Source organism: Arachis ipaensis, chromosome B2 (assembly GCF_059453495.1).
Source record: "Arachis ipaensis isolate K30076 ecotype BB chromosome B2, ASM5945349v1, whole genome shotgun sequence".
NCBI classification, from domain to species: domain Eukaryota; kingdom Viridiplantae; phylum Streptophyta; class Magnoliopsida; order Fabales; family Fabaceae; genus Arachis; species Arachis ipaensis.
Window position 1 is genome coordinate 21,167,035 of NC_142437.1, and position 14,642 is coordinate 21,181,676.

The 14,642-nt window shown below is 30.5% G+C and overlaps 2 protein-coding genes across 10 annotated transcripts; one reads left to right on the forward strand and one right to left on the reverse strand.

Annotated features, from left to right (window-relative positions):
* Nucleotides 1-4,844: 4,844 nt before the first annotated feature.
* Nucleotides 4,845-6,979, reverse strand: LOC107626915 (uncharacterized). The gene is made up of 4 exons (XM_016329805.3): nt 6,263-6,979; nt 5,649-5,931; nt 5,012-5,559; nt 4,845-4,916 (listed from the first exon to the last, which is right to left on the reverse strand). The coding sequence occupies exons 1-4, from the start codon at nt 6,977-6,979 to the stop codon at nt 4,845-4,847; spliced, it is 1,620 nt and encodes a 539-aa protein (XP_016185291.3).
* Nucleotides 6,980-10,250: 3,271 nt separating this feature from the next.
* Nucleotides 10,251-14,642, forward strand: LOC107626914 (protein translocase subunit SecA, chloroplastic). 9 transcript variants are annotated; one of them, XM_088504987.1, is made up of 9 exons: nt 10,251-10,728; nt 11,033-11,246; nt 11,493-11,606; nt 11,690-11,803; nt 12,685-12,852; nt 13,068-13,243; nt 13,736-13,856; nt 13,952-14,095; nt 14,427-14,642. In XM_088504987.1, the coding sequence occupies exons 2-7, from the start codon at nt 11,244-11,246 to the stop codon at nt 13,755-13,757; spliced, it is 597 nt and encodes a 198-aa protein (XP_088361113.1). In that variant the 5' UTR covers nt 10,251-10,728; nt 11,033-11,243; the 3' UTR covers nt 13,758-13,856; nt 13,952-14,095; nt 14,427-14,642. The 9 variants fall into 9 exon arrangements, with proteins under 9 accessions (XP_088361113.1, XP_088361116.1, XP_088361117.1 ...); XM_088504990.1 differs by having other exon boundaries at nt 13,736-13,848; XM_088504991.1 differs by having other exon boundaries at nt 13,801-13,856.

Below are 14,642 nucleotides of genomic sequence, written 5' to 3' on the forward strand. Positions count from 1 at the left end.
GCATCTTCAAGGGTGTTAAAAGTCATTCCAACCTTGGGGACAAACTGGTCATCAACACCACAGAAGGTCTGCAAAAATACACTCAAAATACACCATATTAAAACAAGCATAAACTATAGAATGCAAATACAACTATGAAACCATTATCAAAAATAAGAAAATCATATTTATGAATTATAACTAAACAGAAACTAAAACAATTCAACTAAAATAATAAGACAATTCACCCTCCATCAGATGAAAAGTCACAAACTGTAAATGCATCCAAACGTTCCTGAAATGCACCCAATTATTACTGATCTACATCCGAATGTCTGATATAAAATGGACAAAATTCTTTTAATTCTAATGAGAACTAGTGCATTAGATTCAATTCAAACAAGGAAGAATAAACAGCAAATATCACAGGCAAGGTTCACGCATTATTCAGCTACACAATCGAAAACTACTAATCGGATTCAAATTCAGATTCAATTACTAACGAAAACTAAATCACACCTCAAGAACTTCATTGGATTCAGTTTCAAAATCCACTTCGCTCTGGTTCAGCTGACAATCTGAAATTGAATCATCCATTATCTTCAAAAACGATTTCACAGCTTGATGTCAAAAAACAATGGATAAACGCAAAATGAAAAATTTGAAGCATGTAAATGAAGAAGGAGAAAGCAGAGAGAAACGCACGTAAAAGAGGAAGGAGAAGGCAGAGAGAAACGCACAAAAGAGATCGAAGAGGTAAGGCAAGAAAACGCAGAAGAAATTCGAAAAAGAAGCGAAATCCTTTCGAAAAAGGAAGTTATATATTCGCGCGTTGATTGATTGAAAAATCTGTTAAAAAGGCGCGTGAAACATACATGCTATAAGAAGCGCGTTTTAAGGATAAGGGATATTGAGAACTTGTAAGATTTGTATAGTAAAAAGACTTGTACGTAGAGATTTTCTGTAGAATAAATTTAAAAATAATCATCACGCAGTATACTTCAATAAAATCTAACTTAATAGATAAATTAAAGACACATAGTTAAAATTTAAAAACACAATATATATGAAGTAAAAAAAAAAGTAACGAACATAAAACTTTATTCATTTCTATGATAGTATTGCATATAAATTCCATTGAAAAAAACACTAGGAATCTTAATTTGAACAAAATTTTTAAATATACAAGATTCTTTATATATTGTCAAATCATAATTTTATGACAGTATTATCTAAATCTCATATTAAAAAAATTGATAATAACAAAAATTTTAAAGCAATAACTGAAATTTTAAAATTTTACATTATACTATAATTTCGTATGTCATAGAAATTTAACGAATTTAGAGATGTTTTGTCGGTGATAATTTTTACGATTTTTTTTCATCCCTAATCTGTGACTCTAGAAAATATCTATCATTGTGCACATGAGTGAAGAATTCCTTTCCGTATTCCAAAATCCCATGCATGTTTTTCTAAAATTAGTGTTAATAAAAATATCTCATAATTACTCTATCTACACTTGCAACAATAATACACAATAGCGGGATTAGCCATTTTTCTTTTTCTTTTATTTCGTTTATTGTTTATTTATTTTTAAGTTTTTCCCTATCCTTCCTTCATTCTTCACCTCTCTTCTTCTATTTAAAAATTAATTAAATATAAAGACTTTAATACTATTTAAATAGATTAATGAATTCCGACAATTCTAAATTTTAAAATAAATGGCATTATCATAACAAACAATTTGAATTCTAGTTTGTCTTTCTCTGTCCACATGATACACACAGAATTTGCAATAAAATTAATAAATTTTCAGATAAAAATATAAATTAAATAACAGGAATAAAAATAATTTTTTTTTCTTTTTTCTCACTACCATCCATTATACTACATAAACAACTCCTCATTCATATTACATTTTCAATGTTTTTATAATGCATATGATGCTTTTCACTTATTTGTAACCTAGAGTTTATATGACATCGTCCAATGTTCTAATATACAATTTACGTTCTTAGTATATTTAGTGAAATTCATAGTATTCAAGAGACACTCAAAATGAGCCGAAATAATTAACTTTACTATAAAATATTTGCTACAACGAGAAGTAATTGTTTTATTTATTATATTAGTAATTTGCAGCTTTTAGTATGAGGAAGGAACATATACTAATAAATGAAAAATATTCTTATTTTAGAGACATATCAACATAAAAAAACATTGAAAAAGATTTTAACCTTTTATAAATTGAAGTTCATTATGATTATTACAAACCACACAAAGAGAGAACGTGAGAGAGAGAGAATGGCTAGAAAAAATATGGCACATATAATTATAATATTGATGATCATTGGGATAGTTATTTGTTCTGCCAATGAAGAATTTCAGAAAACTATTGTTGAAGAACATTATACAACATTTTATCATATTGCTAGTAATAAGATGGGTGAGTGTATCAAGGATTGTGAGATACGCCATGAAAAGGATCAGGAAAAGAAGAAAAATTGCATTTTGGAATGTATCAAAGTTGAATGCATGAGACGCTATCCAAATGATAAAAAAAAGAGAATCACATGCATTGATGAAATCTATTCTAGGTATGACAAACGCTATAATGATGAGAATACAAACTTTTAGTTTATATTATATGTATTATATGAATATTTGATGTAATTGTTTCTGTTTTTTTTTTTTTTCTAAAAAAATAAAAATAAAGAGTCGCAATTAAAACTCAATGATTCATCGAGAAAGTTGTTAAGGTATTCACTTTTATAGCATAAAATACAAATGTTAAAAGATTTAGGTAAATTGTGGTCCTTTAGTTTGAAGTAGTATGTAACGATGTTTGAAACAATAAATATTTCAAAAGTTTATTTTAATTTTGATTTTTCAAATGAGGAGTGCTAGGGAGTTAGTAACTTTTGTGATTTGTAGCCATCAAGTAGTCATTAATGATGTTTTTAATGGTGTGAGATTTTATCTAATGGTGTGGGATTATTTATTTTTCTTTGACGGGTTACATGCTGGCCAGAATTTAATAAAGTTGTTAGCCTAGGCTTTTCTTTTTAAAATTGCAATAGAAGTTATGTTTTGTTGATTATGAGGTCGTTCAGTTTGAAATATAAAATGAAATAATATTTAAGCGATTTGAGAAGTAATTACAATATTTACTTTGTTGTTTTATACTTCAATTTTTTCTTGAGTTTATATAATCATATTGTGTTTTAGAATACAATGTTCTGAAATGGAAAAACTTTGACGAGGAAGCAATATAGTGTTGATTTTGGATGTACAATGCTCCTATATTTGTAATCTTTAGAGAGTGGTCTTCTTCAATGAAAAAAAAATTAGATGGTGTTCAGTGTTTAATCTCATTTTTTATTATTTTTTTTTATTTAATTTTGGTCTCACTTATAGAATTAAAAGTAAGAGAACACACTTTATTCTCAAGTGTTAAAAAATGGAGAGAATCCATTTTCGTAATCTTTACTATATTGCAATATAATTCAATTAATGTTTCAATATTTTAATTAAATTATGTTACATGTAATTTAAAATTAGCTGTCAAAGTCAATCATCAGTATAAAATATATGTTTAAATACAAATACACATTAAAAATAAATTAAATTATATATATATATTTATACATAAATACATTGATGAATGATTTTAGTAACTAATTTTAATATACAAACTAGTGTATGACCCCGTGCTCAGCACGAAAAAATTTATAAAAGTAAAAAAAGAAATATATGCTTCGATATTTAAAACAAAAGTACAAAATAATTATTATTTTAAGAAATTTATAAAATTATTATTAAAATCAAAGTTTAACTAAAAAAAGTAAGTAATAATTATTTTATATTTTTAAGCTAAAATAATTATACACTGATAAAGAATTTAAAATAAAATTAAAATATTTACATTAGAATACTATTTTTTCAAAGACTTCTCTATAAACAACATTGATGGTTGAATTTGCAAATATTCCTACATGATTCATAAGTAAAACTTTTAAACCTCTCTTACTCTTAACTTTTGAAAGTGCCACATATAGTTGGTCATGTGTAAAAACTGGTTTGGGCAAGCACAATCCAACATAAGATAAAGTTTGTCCCTGAAACTTGTTAATTGTCATGGCAAACAATACTATTATAGGAAACTGTTTTCGTTGGAATCTAACTGGGACGGTTTCATTTGTTGGTACCATATTCATTCTTGGAATCAAAGCAATATGACCAACATTGTTACCCGTTAAGACTTTACATTCTATGACATGATTTCCAAACTTCCTAACTTGTAGCCTTGTACCATTACAAAGACCACTGGATTAGTCAATATTCCTCAGTAACATCACCGGAACACCAATCTTGAGTATTAATTTATGTGGAGGCAAATCAGAGCAATTTATGCTATTCAGTAATTCAGGACCATAGAGATCTAGCTGACTCTCCATATTCCCTTCATCCATACAAATGGAACCCGAACTAAGATATAATTTCCCCTCCAGGAATGATAGCCATCAGATGGTTGTTGACCTATTCAACGATGTCTAGTGTGGGAGCCAGTATAGTTCTTGCTTTGAAAAAATATTTTGAGGACATGTTTTCCAAAATATTTGGATAAGAAAAATGAACCAACTCATCAAATGCCTGGTCCGAAGAAGGAATAACAATATCTCCTGGAAGACATATCTCAGATTCACCATCCATATTGTCACCTATTAGACCATCACTAACTTTCAATAACCACTCACCAAATTGCTCTGTCTCATCTTGATCTGAAGCAGTCATTCCTACAGAGAGTCTCATATTTTTTGTTAGTTTGAGCACCTGACAAAACTTCCAAAGGTAAGACGAATTCACGGTTGAATGAACGATATCTTGTCTCGATCTTTGTGAAATGACAGGAAGAATTTGTCTAAAGTCTCCACCTAGTACAACAGGACAAATCTTTGCTATATGTTGGAGAACACCTCATGATATCACCCAAGCATTTATCAGGCACTTCATAGCAGTACCTACTAACCATTGGAGCCTCATCCCAAATTATAAGTTTGGCTTTCAACAGCAACATTGCTTGAGGGGAACCAGGTTTGATGTTACATACAGAATTCTCAGTTATATTCAGCCGTATTTTGAACTTTGAGTGTGCCGTTCTTCTATTGGGAAGAAGTAAAGATGCAATACCACTCAGAGCAACGTTTAACACTATATCACCCCTTGAGCGAATCTCAGCATACATAAGGTTCCAAAGAAATGTTTTTACAGTACCCCCATGACCATACACAAAGAAAAATCCCCCTTCATCACAATACACAGCTCTAACAATTTTATCGAATGCATATCTCCACTCAAGTGTTGCGATGGCTAACATGTCTGAGGCATTTTTCTTTAAATCATCCCTATTAAAGTTTAGCTCTTCCCTAATAACCCTTTCGGTTAACAAAGAACTATCAACTTCAGTTGTTAAAGGTATTGGAGGATAGTCTTTCAAGGTTTTACCATAGGAATGTAAGATCTTGTCTATATCCATTAAGCACAACTGCTTAATCTCATCATCTGACATTGTTAACTCTGCATATTATACGATACTATAAAAATTCAATCAAACTAAAAATGATCAATAAGGAGAACTTTTATCATTGTAATTAATAAAAACTCACCCCTCATGTTCATCACAACTCTCTGTCGATACAAAATATCATCTGAGAGTTCATGCCAACATCTATCCCAGACATGTTCTGGTCTTGAGATATTATTGGATGTTAATAGAATGACAAATAACCTCCTAACATATGATCCTGAGACCCATGAGCTTGCTTCCTTAATTGCATCAATGAATTCTTTGTCATCTTGCAAGAGTCTAAGGGCGAAGCATGCATCTCTATACATAGCATAAATTGTTCCTCCTACTGTTCTTATGTCTCGAAAACTCATACATTCTCTCTGAGTATTCAAGAGAAGTCGTTGGTAATATTCTTCAATATTTGCTGCAAAAAATTTGATTAAAATCCCACTTTTAAGTTGTTAAATGGATTAAGCTACGCTATTTTAATTATTATGTAGCTACACATCCGCATAAGAATAATTTTCCTAAAAAATATAGAAAAATAAAAAATTGTATAATCTACAGATTATAACTGTTGAAAGTTATTTGAACATTTATTTTCTAGTGTAGATAAATCGAATAAAATGGACGTGGGGTATAGGCTATTAAGATTTTAAATTTAAACCATTAAATAAGTAAGATCAAAATTGAATATAAACTCGTCATTACCTGTAGGTACATGAATCTTCCAATTGCGAAGCCTTTCTTTCGAGGAAACCACTTTGAAGAATCGTCCTTCCAAACAAATTTAGTTGAAAACTCAGCATAAGTCAGACTTCGAGCATAGGGATATGATATGTTCGCCGCCATCCATCCCAAAAACATGGACTTATGAGATATTACTCTTTCGACGATATCATTCACATTAGAAGTTTCACCATAAACCACATGTTGCTCATCCACCAAATGGAATGGAAGTCTAATCACAAGTGGTTCTTTCTCTTGGATTTCGTATCCAAATAGACGCCAGACTGCCTCACATGCCGAAATGTACTTACAATCGTAATAATTCCTAATTTCGTCAACAACTTGTGTGGCTTCTGACGGATCACCAGCATTGTATAGAGTAGCTGTTACGCGGTCATTACCCTCGTGTACATACTTAAACAGATACTTAATAGAACTTGTTTGGCATGTGTATTCCACATTTATGTGGCACCCGAACTTGAACAACAATTCTGGATTATACGAAATAATGAACTTATTGTTTAGTACACATTCCCTTTTCTTTACTGTTCGACCGTTATCAGTATGCCTATATTTGGAAAATCCGGCCTCATCAATGAGTGTTCGCTGTCTAAACTCTTTAGGATAGAACTTTGAACATGATCCATTCTTCATGCAAGGTGAATTCTTGTTGTACGGACCACATAGACTATATACCATGTAATTTTGAATAGCTCCATGTAGATTTGGCCTTTTATTTTCATCAAGAATCTCAACTGTTATAGATTTGGCCTTTCATTTTCACATCAATTTCAGAGAGGAGATGAGAGAAGTGTGGGAGTGGGAATGGGTTACGGGCTTAAGCCGTTGGGGATTCAGTTTTTCTTTTTTTTTTTTTAAAGTCAAAATGGCACCGTTTGGAGGAGTTATTAACAAACCAGAAACCTTTTAAAAAAACCAACCAGTACTAACGGTTCACCGATTAATCACATATACGACCGATTTTGTAATGAGTTTTTTTGTCAAACGATTTACTCATAACATCTGTTAAGCCATTTTTAAATTTTATAAAATTATTTATAATAATTACAAAAAGTGCTCATAATAAAAAAATTTAAAATTTTATAAAAATATTTTATTTAAAATTGTTAATAAAATCTTAGTTGTACTCTGTTTCAAAATAAATAATTATAATGATATTAGTATTTTATACAACAACCCATACAAAAAAAATTCAAATTTTATACAATATTTTTTCGTTCATTTTTAATAACTCATAAATACAAAAAAAAAATATTGTACAGAATTTAAATTATTTTTGTATTAATTTTTATATAAAATACCCATAACATTATAATTATTCAGAAGTTGCATATAATTCGAACTTTATGAATTTAATTTACTACGTATTTGCCTAAATCGAATTTATTCAATTCGATTTATATAGAGATGCAAATTCGATTTATTTAATTTAATTTATTTTTGTATATGGTATGATTTGATTGAAAGAGTAACAATTTATAATTTTATCTAGCATCAATAAATGCAAATTATGATTTGATTCTTCTATAATTTTATCTAGCATCAATAAAATTCCACTATCACTGGTTTTAAAAAAAATTAAAATCTAAAACGATGGTTAAAAATAAATAAAGAGGATAGATTTAATTCTTCTATAATTGTATGCATTTTTTTTTTCCTGATTTGCGTTTTTATCACAATCCACAAGTTCTATGTTTTATAACTTAACGTTAATTCATATATAGTATATAAATAAATTTAATTAGAATAAATAACAATTTATTTATTTTATTTTAGACTTTATAAATGAAAAGACTAATTCACTAATATAACGAATTATAATTAATGTAATATAATTAATTAAGTAATATAAATTATAATAAATTATATTAATTATATTAATATTTAAATATCTAATCAAATCAATTAGTTGATATAATTAAGTTAGTGCAATAAATTATATTAAATGAGTTAAAACAATTAAATCGGGAAACACTCTCCAAAGCATGCCACGTCAGCTTTATCATTAAGTGTAGACATCCGATTTTTATATAATAGAATAGATAGATAGCATTTTTTATTTTGATTATAATATTTAGGAGAATACTAGTTACATTTATTGTAATATTTTTTGTCCATGGTCAGGTTTTAAAATCATAATCATAACTAGTGAAAATTGTGACTAAAAATTTATGTTCACCGCTTTTTAACTTTAGATCACAATTTTAAAATCATGACCTATTTTGACATGATTATAGTTATATGATTACAGTTTTTTTTAGGGTAAAGTACTAAATTAGTCCTCTATATTTAGGCGTAATTCTGTTTTGGTTCTTAAAGTTTAAAGTGTCCTATTTGAATCCAAAAAACTTTTATTTAGCTTCAATGTAGTCCCTCTATGAGGTCAAAGTTAAATAATTAACGAAATGTCCTACATAACAGCAGTACAAGAACAATATCGATAATTTGGAGAACAAGTACAAGCTCCAGAGGCACAAAATCAATAGTAGATGCATTAATACATTTATTTATCATTTAATGATAAATAAATGTATTAATGCATCTACTATTGATTTTGTGCCTCTGGAGCTTGTACTTGTTCTCCAAATCATCGACCTTATTCTTGTTATGTAGGATATTTCGTAAATTATTTAACTTTGACTTCACAATGGGACTACATTAAAGTTAAATGAAATTTTTTAGATTCAAATAGGACACTTTAAACCTTAAAGACTAAAATAAGATTATATCCAAATATAAGAGACCAATTTAATATTTTACCTTTTTTTTTATCTAAGATCACAGTTTTTTGTCACGGTTATTATTTTACTTATCAAATATTTTAAGTCACGGTTTAAAACTCTAACATGACCAAAATTTTTTTTAAAACATCTGAATATCATGACCATAAAAGATTTTAGATCACACTTTTAAACTGTGACTAAAAAGATTATGGCTGTAAACTTAAAATGTTGTAGTGTTAATTGCAATCAATTATAAAAAAAATTAATAAAAAATTATTTTTACAAATATAAGATTAACTATAAAGTACATACATTTCTTCTTCTACTGTTATTATGTGTCTTTTTTTTTTTTACTAAAGTAGAGAAGAAGAAAGAGAAAAACACAAGGGTATTCTATAAAAAAAAAAAAATAACAATTAAAAATGTTTGATTGGACTAAGTTATAAAATTAATTCTGTTATGTTTTCTTCTTTTTTACGAAAGTAGAGAAAAAAAGAAAAAAAAAATACAAAATGCATTGTTTCTAGTAAAATAAAATATTATAATAATATTTGAAAAATAATACAAAATAACTTACATAATTTAAAATTATTTTAATTAACATTTAAATTAATTATTATTAAAATAATTATATAATTTTAGATATAATAAATATATAATTATTAATTATAGATGTTATACGTATAAAATTATAAAAATTAAATTAAATAAGTTATTATCTCTTTATTATTTCGAAACTATTATTTGTCACGCTTGTTTGCTACACGTTTTTAGCAGAATCCTTTAACTCGGAGTGCTTAATTTAATTAGCACAAATTGACACTAAAGATCCACTTCCGCAAAAAATTTGATACATAAAATCCTGTAATAGAAATGAAAAAGAGAGACATTTTTGTCTCATACTGGGATAAAGGTAGGGGAGAGGAGGATTATCCGTACTCAAGAAGCTCCATTACCATCCTTACTTGTCCCTCGCCCCCTCCCGAACATTTCGCAACTTCAAAGGCACTCTAAGCCTGCATTTGGTATGAGGTGCTGGAATTTGAGAGGTTAAAATGACATTTATATTATGGCAACTTTCAAGAATCGCCATAATATTTTGATATTCTGGCATTTTCTGCTGCTGCCGTAATCAGTTTTTGGATTTGTGGCGTTTTTGTAATTATGGCGGTTTTGAACCGCAGTTTTGACGTGCTATAAAGGCAAACTTAGTAATCCTACATTTCAGAAACCCTTGGTGGAAACTTGAAAGTCGAAACACCACGCGCGTGACGCTGTTGCTCCTTGCCTGTGCAACGATCTCCGATCTTCTTGCGTTCTCCGACGATCTTCTCCGGTGACATCTCATTCGGCGTCGATCTCCTTCGGCGACATCTCCTACAGCGGCGATCTCCTCCGGTGACATCTCCTCCAGCTTCCTCTCCTTATCGACCTCTGTGTCTTCTCCACCAAAATCGTCAACACCTTCCTTTCCTTCCTCTGTGACGATCTAGGTCAGCTTCCTTTCTTTTCCTTTAATTTCCTTCCTCTGTGATAAGTCTTTCTTTTAAGGCTGTTTGCGAGGATTCATCGCGAGTGGAGAAATCGATTCCGCCATTTGCGCAGCAAGATCAACAGCAATTTGTGTTCCGCTGCTTTGCCGCCGCTGATGTTCCTCCATTTCTCTGCTTGGTGCCTTTGCCGCTGTCCCTCACTCTTCCAAAGGTCTCATTTATGTTCCGTTTCTGTTAGGGATTTTATTTTTTGTTTCTGATATTATTTTCTTCTTAGTTTTTGAATTTATTTCTGTCGACAGTGATTGATTTATTGATTTTTTTAGGATAAGGTCTCATTTCTGTTGCTGTTGGTGTTTGAATTTTGTTTTGGCTGTTAGTTTCCTCTTAGGTCTGGTATTTCTCTTAGATCTATATAAGACCTTAAGGTTTTCATCCATTTGTAACATTAAAGTGTTAGGATTCTTGATGGTAACTTACGTATAACTTAATGAATAATATATCTGAAACTGAAGAATGAAGAATGGATAAGGTGAAAGCTTTACCTGGTGGGAATGTTGGAGGCAGTCTTGGAAGCCATGGATGTTAACAGCAAAGCACAAGTGACTGTATTGCTTGGTTGGACTTCACACAACAAGGAAAGGGATGAAATGAAACAGGCAAAGGTGGAGAAATGAACGAGATGAAAGAATAAAAATGGAGAGAGAATTTGTAACCAATTAAACAATGGTAAAGGTTTCAATTCGCTGACAATCATAAAAGCATCAATTGTGCTTCTTTGCACAAGTTATATGCATAATCAATTTGATGACAATCATAAAATCATAAAAGAATATATGCATAATCATATTGTTCCTGCAGATCAAATCCTTTGATTTCTTTCACTGGCCACTATGTTATTAATTAACTGTTTTATTTATGAGAAAAATGTTATTAATTACATTTTTTTCTTTTGTAAATTCAATTTTTCTTTAGGGGAGAAGGTGGAGTGATGGACTTCACCAAGCAGTTGAAGCAAAGGAAGGGCTACCAATTCAAAATGAAACAGTTACACTGGCTTCCATTAGTTATCAGAATTTCTTTCTGCAGGTTGGAAATGTTTCATCTTCAGAAATCAGGAATTCATTTACCTAAGAAACTACCTTGACGCTTTTTAATCTGTGTTTTTGCAGTTTCCTAAGCGTTGTGGTATGACTGGTACATCAGCAACAAAAAGCACAGAATTTGAGAGCATTTACAAGCTTAAAGTTACAATCGTTCCAACAAATAAACCTATGATAAGAAAGGTTTAAATCTTGCTTGTCAATCATAGACCACTATCATGGTTTTTGCAATGTGAAACATGGAGTATTGGCTTTTACTTATAAGAGTTTCGCAAGATGAAGTAGTTGTCAAGATACTGTTTTTTATATATTAAAATACCATAAAATAATTTTGCCTTTCCTAAGACTTGAATTCAAGACCATTGGTTAAGAAACCAATGTACTTACTATAATCCCACATTTATTATTACTACACACATTGAATATGATGCTTTTGTTTGAATATTGTGTTTTGATATCTTTGGTGAGTGTTAGGTGTGCCTTGCTATTTTAGATTAGTTCCCATTTACTAGTTTTTCTGGTTTCGGGGAAAGCGAGGAGGCTCTTTGTTGCAATGTGCTATATAAGCCGTTGTTTGGAGTATTTAATTGGTGTCTAACTTCTGCACTGTCGATGATAGATTTTTCAGACAAACAACTTTTGCAGGATAGGTATACTGTAGATTTTTGTCTCTATTTGGAAGCCCATGATATATTTAGAGGCATTTCCCTTAAATGCTTAGAGATCGGAAAGTTATGCTTCACTGGTAGTATTTTATTTTGTTTGTTTTTGCTTCTATAAAGTGTATATCTTGTCCTCTCGTCTTTAATCATCATTCCCTTCATTAGTAATTCAAAAGTTATGCTTCATTGATAGTATTTTTTGTTTGCTTGCTTTTTGCTTATTTAAGGAGTATCTTGTCCTCCCAACTGTTTATTTGATAGTATGCTTGTTTTCCCCTTTTGTAAGGAGTATCACTTACCCTTCCATGTACTGCCATTCTTCTCTTCATGTTAGCAATATATTTCTTGATAAAAAACTTGAAGAGTTTTATCATGTCTAATGAGCCTTTATTTTCTTCTCAGGATGAATCTAATGTAGTTTTTAGGGCAACTAGTGTGAAATGGCGAGCAGTTGTAGTAGAAATCTCTAGAATGCATAAAACTGGTCGTCCAGTACTTGTTGGCACGACCAGTATGGAGCAGAGCGATTCTTTGTCAGAGCAATTGAAAGAAGCTGGAATTCCACATGAGGTAATGTCTTTTTCGTTTTAATGGGGATCTTGGAAGATGTGAGCGCACATTATTTTCTTAATCTTACCTGTGTTGAATGTCTTTAATGGAGAAGGGTAGTGTATTCTTTGCCCAAGACCGGATGCCGTTATTAATAATTGTTCTTCTAACTGTTCTTTCTAATCCGATAGTTTTTTGGATATAATATAATGAACCCTGTCCCTGTATTGTTTAAGGTTCTTAATGCAAAACCAGAAAATGTTGAGAGAGAAGCAGAGATTGTAGCTCAGAGTGGTCGGCTTGGGGCCGTGACAATTGCTACCAACATGGCTGGTCGTGGGACAGATATAATTCTTGGCGGTAGTGCTGAATTTATGGCAAGATTAAAGCTTCGTGAGATACTGATGCCTAGGTATTTTCTATTTCTAAATGAGAGAAGAATTAGTTTAGTGGAATGGCTTAGGGTCTTTAGGTGGAAGGTTGTCGTCCTCTGTGTCTTCTCTTGGAAATGCAAACCAAACAAGTCCCTAATTTCTCTTGGAATATTTAGTTGCTAGACCAAATGCTTAGTAAAAACTCTGATGATTTCTGGGATGTTATAATATGAAAGTGAATTTTTTATGATTGTTGTAGCTGAATAAAACCTGTGATTCTAATACATAGCTATAAGTTATATGAAAAATTCAGGGGATAGGTTAGCTGGTTAGGCATATGGGTTAGCAATTCACTAACTACTGCCTTTTTTATCCCATATTTTTGGAAGGGAAACTACCATGGTAAAATTTCTAGTTTAGCATTTATTCTACTTTATTTTTATTTTCACATTTGCTGTCCATGGGTATTCTCTTATAACGTTTCGAATTTGTAAGTGTAACTTATGATCTCTTATTTCATAATTTCATAGTCAATTCAGCGATATCTATTAGGAGGAGCATTTTATTAACTACTTGACTCCTGATATTCGGATAGTGCGTGAACTTCCCAAGGAACTGCAGTTTTTGGACTTGGAGGCAATTGGTAGTGTTGTATGTAACTTTCCTACTTCAGCAGATTATAAGAGTATAAGTACACTCAAATATATTGGTTTTGTATGTTCTTAATTGTGGGAATGCTTTTTCAGGTGACAGATGTTGACATGGTAAAGGAGGCAAAGCCTAGCTTTTACTTGAAAAACATCCTACCTATTATACTTAAAAATCAAGTTGTTCACTTTGTTGGATTTGGGAATCGCCTTGCATTTGACCCAATACCATTTGAACTTCAGGTAAATATCATTTGATGCTTAGATATTACAATCAATTTGCCAGGTTCTGGCAGATATGCCTCTATTATTGTCTATCTTGAATTTCAAGCCCTAGTGTGCTATTCCTAATCGGGAAAATTCATATAGAGACTTCGTTGCAGATGTAACTTTCATGCCCTGCAATTTGTTCCCAGAATACAAGAAACTGGTGCTTTGCTTCTTAATATCTAGTCCCTCTTGTGAGACTATTGGTTTAGTTTTTAATTCTTCAAAATGCTGGTAGTTTGCTATTTATTTGAGCAACTATTTATTTCTAACTATTTATTTCTAACGTTCAATTTTTTTTTTGCAGGTAATATTTATTTACACGGACATGAACAATGAAAATGTTGGAATGATCTGAAGCAAATTTGTTGAGTATCTCTAGAAAAACTCCCAATGTAATAGAACTAACAATATTTCTTAGTTTGATACTTTGTATAGGAGTTATTATTTTTTATTTGTAATACTAAAAAATCATATATTATGTTTAATACTTTGAGTTATATAATATTTTGTCTATGGATTA

What these genes read in the sequence shown, in the direction of transcription:
- LOC107626914 (XM_088504987.1), top strand. An exon ending in ATAAACCTATGATAAGAAAG is followed by an intron (nt 11,804 to 12,684) that starts GTTTAAATCTTG and finishes TTTTCTTCTCAG; the next exon opens with GATGAATCTAATGTAGTTTT. An exon ending in CGTGAGATACTGATGCCTAG is followed by an intron (nt 13,244 to 13,735) that starts GTATTTTCTATT and finishes ATAATTTCATAG; the next exon opens with TCAATTCAGCGATATCTATT.
- LOC107626915 (XM_016329805.3), bottom strand. Translation starts at nt 6,979, where the DNA reads ATGGTATATAGTCTATGTGGTCCGTACAACAAGAATTCACCTTGCATG. An exon ending in GAAGATTCATGTACCTACAG is followed by an intron (nt 5,932 to 6,262) that starts GTAATGACGAGT and finishes TTGAATACTCAG; the next exon opens with AGAGAATGTATGAGTTTTCG. An exon ending in AGTTGTGATGAACATGAGGG is followed by an intron (nt 5,560 to 5,648) that starts GTGAGTTTTTAT and finishes TATAATATGCAG; the next exon opens with AGTTAACAATGTCAGATGAT.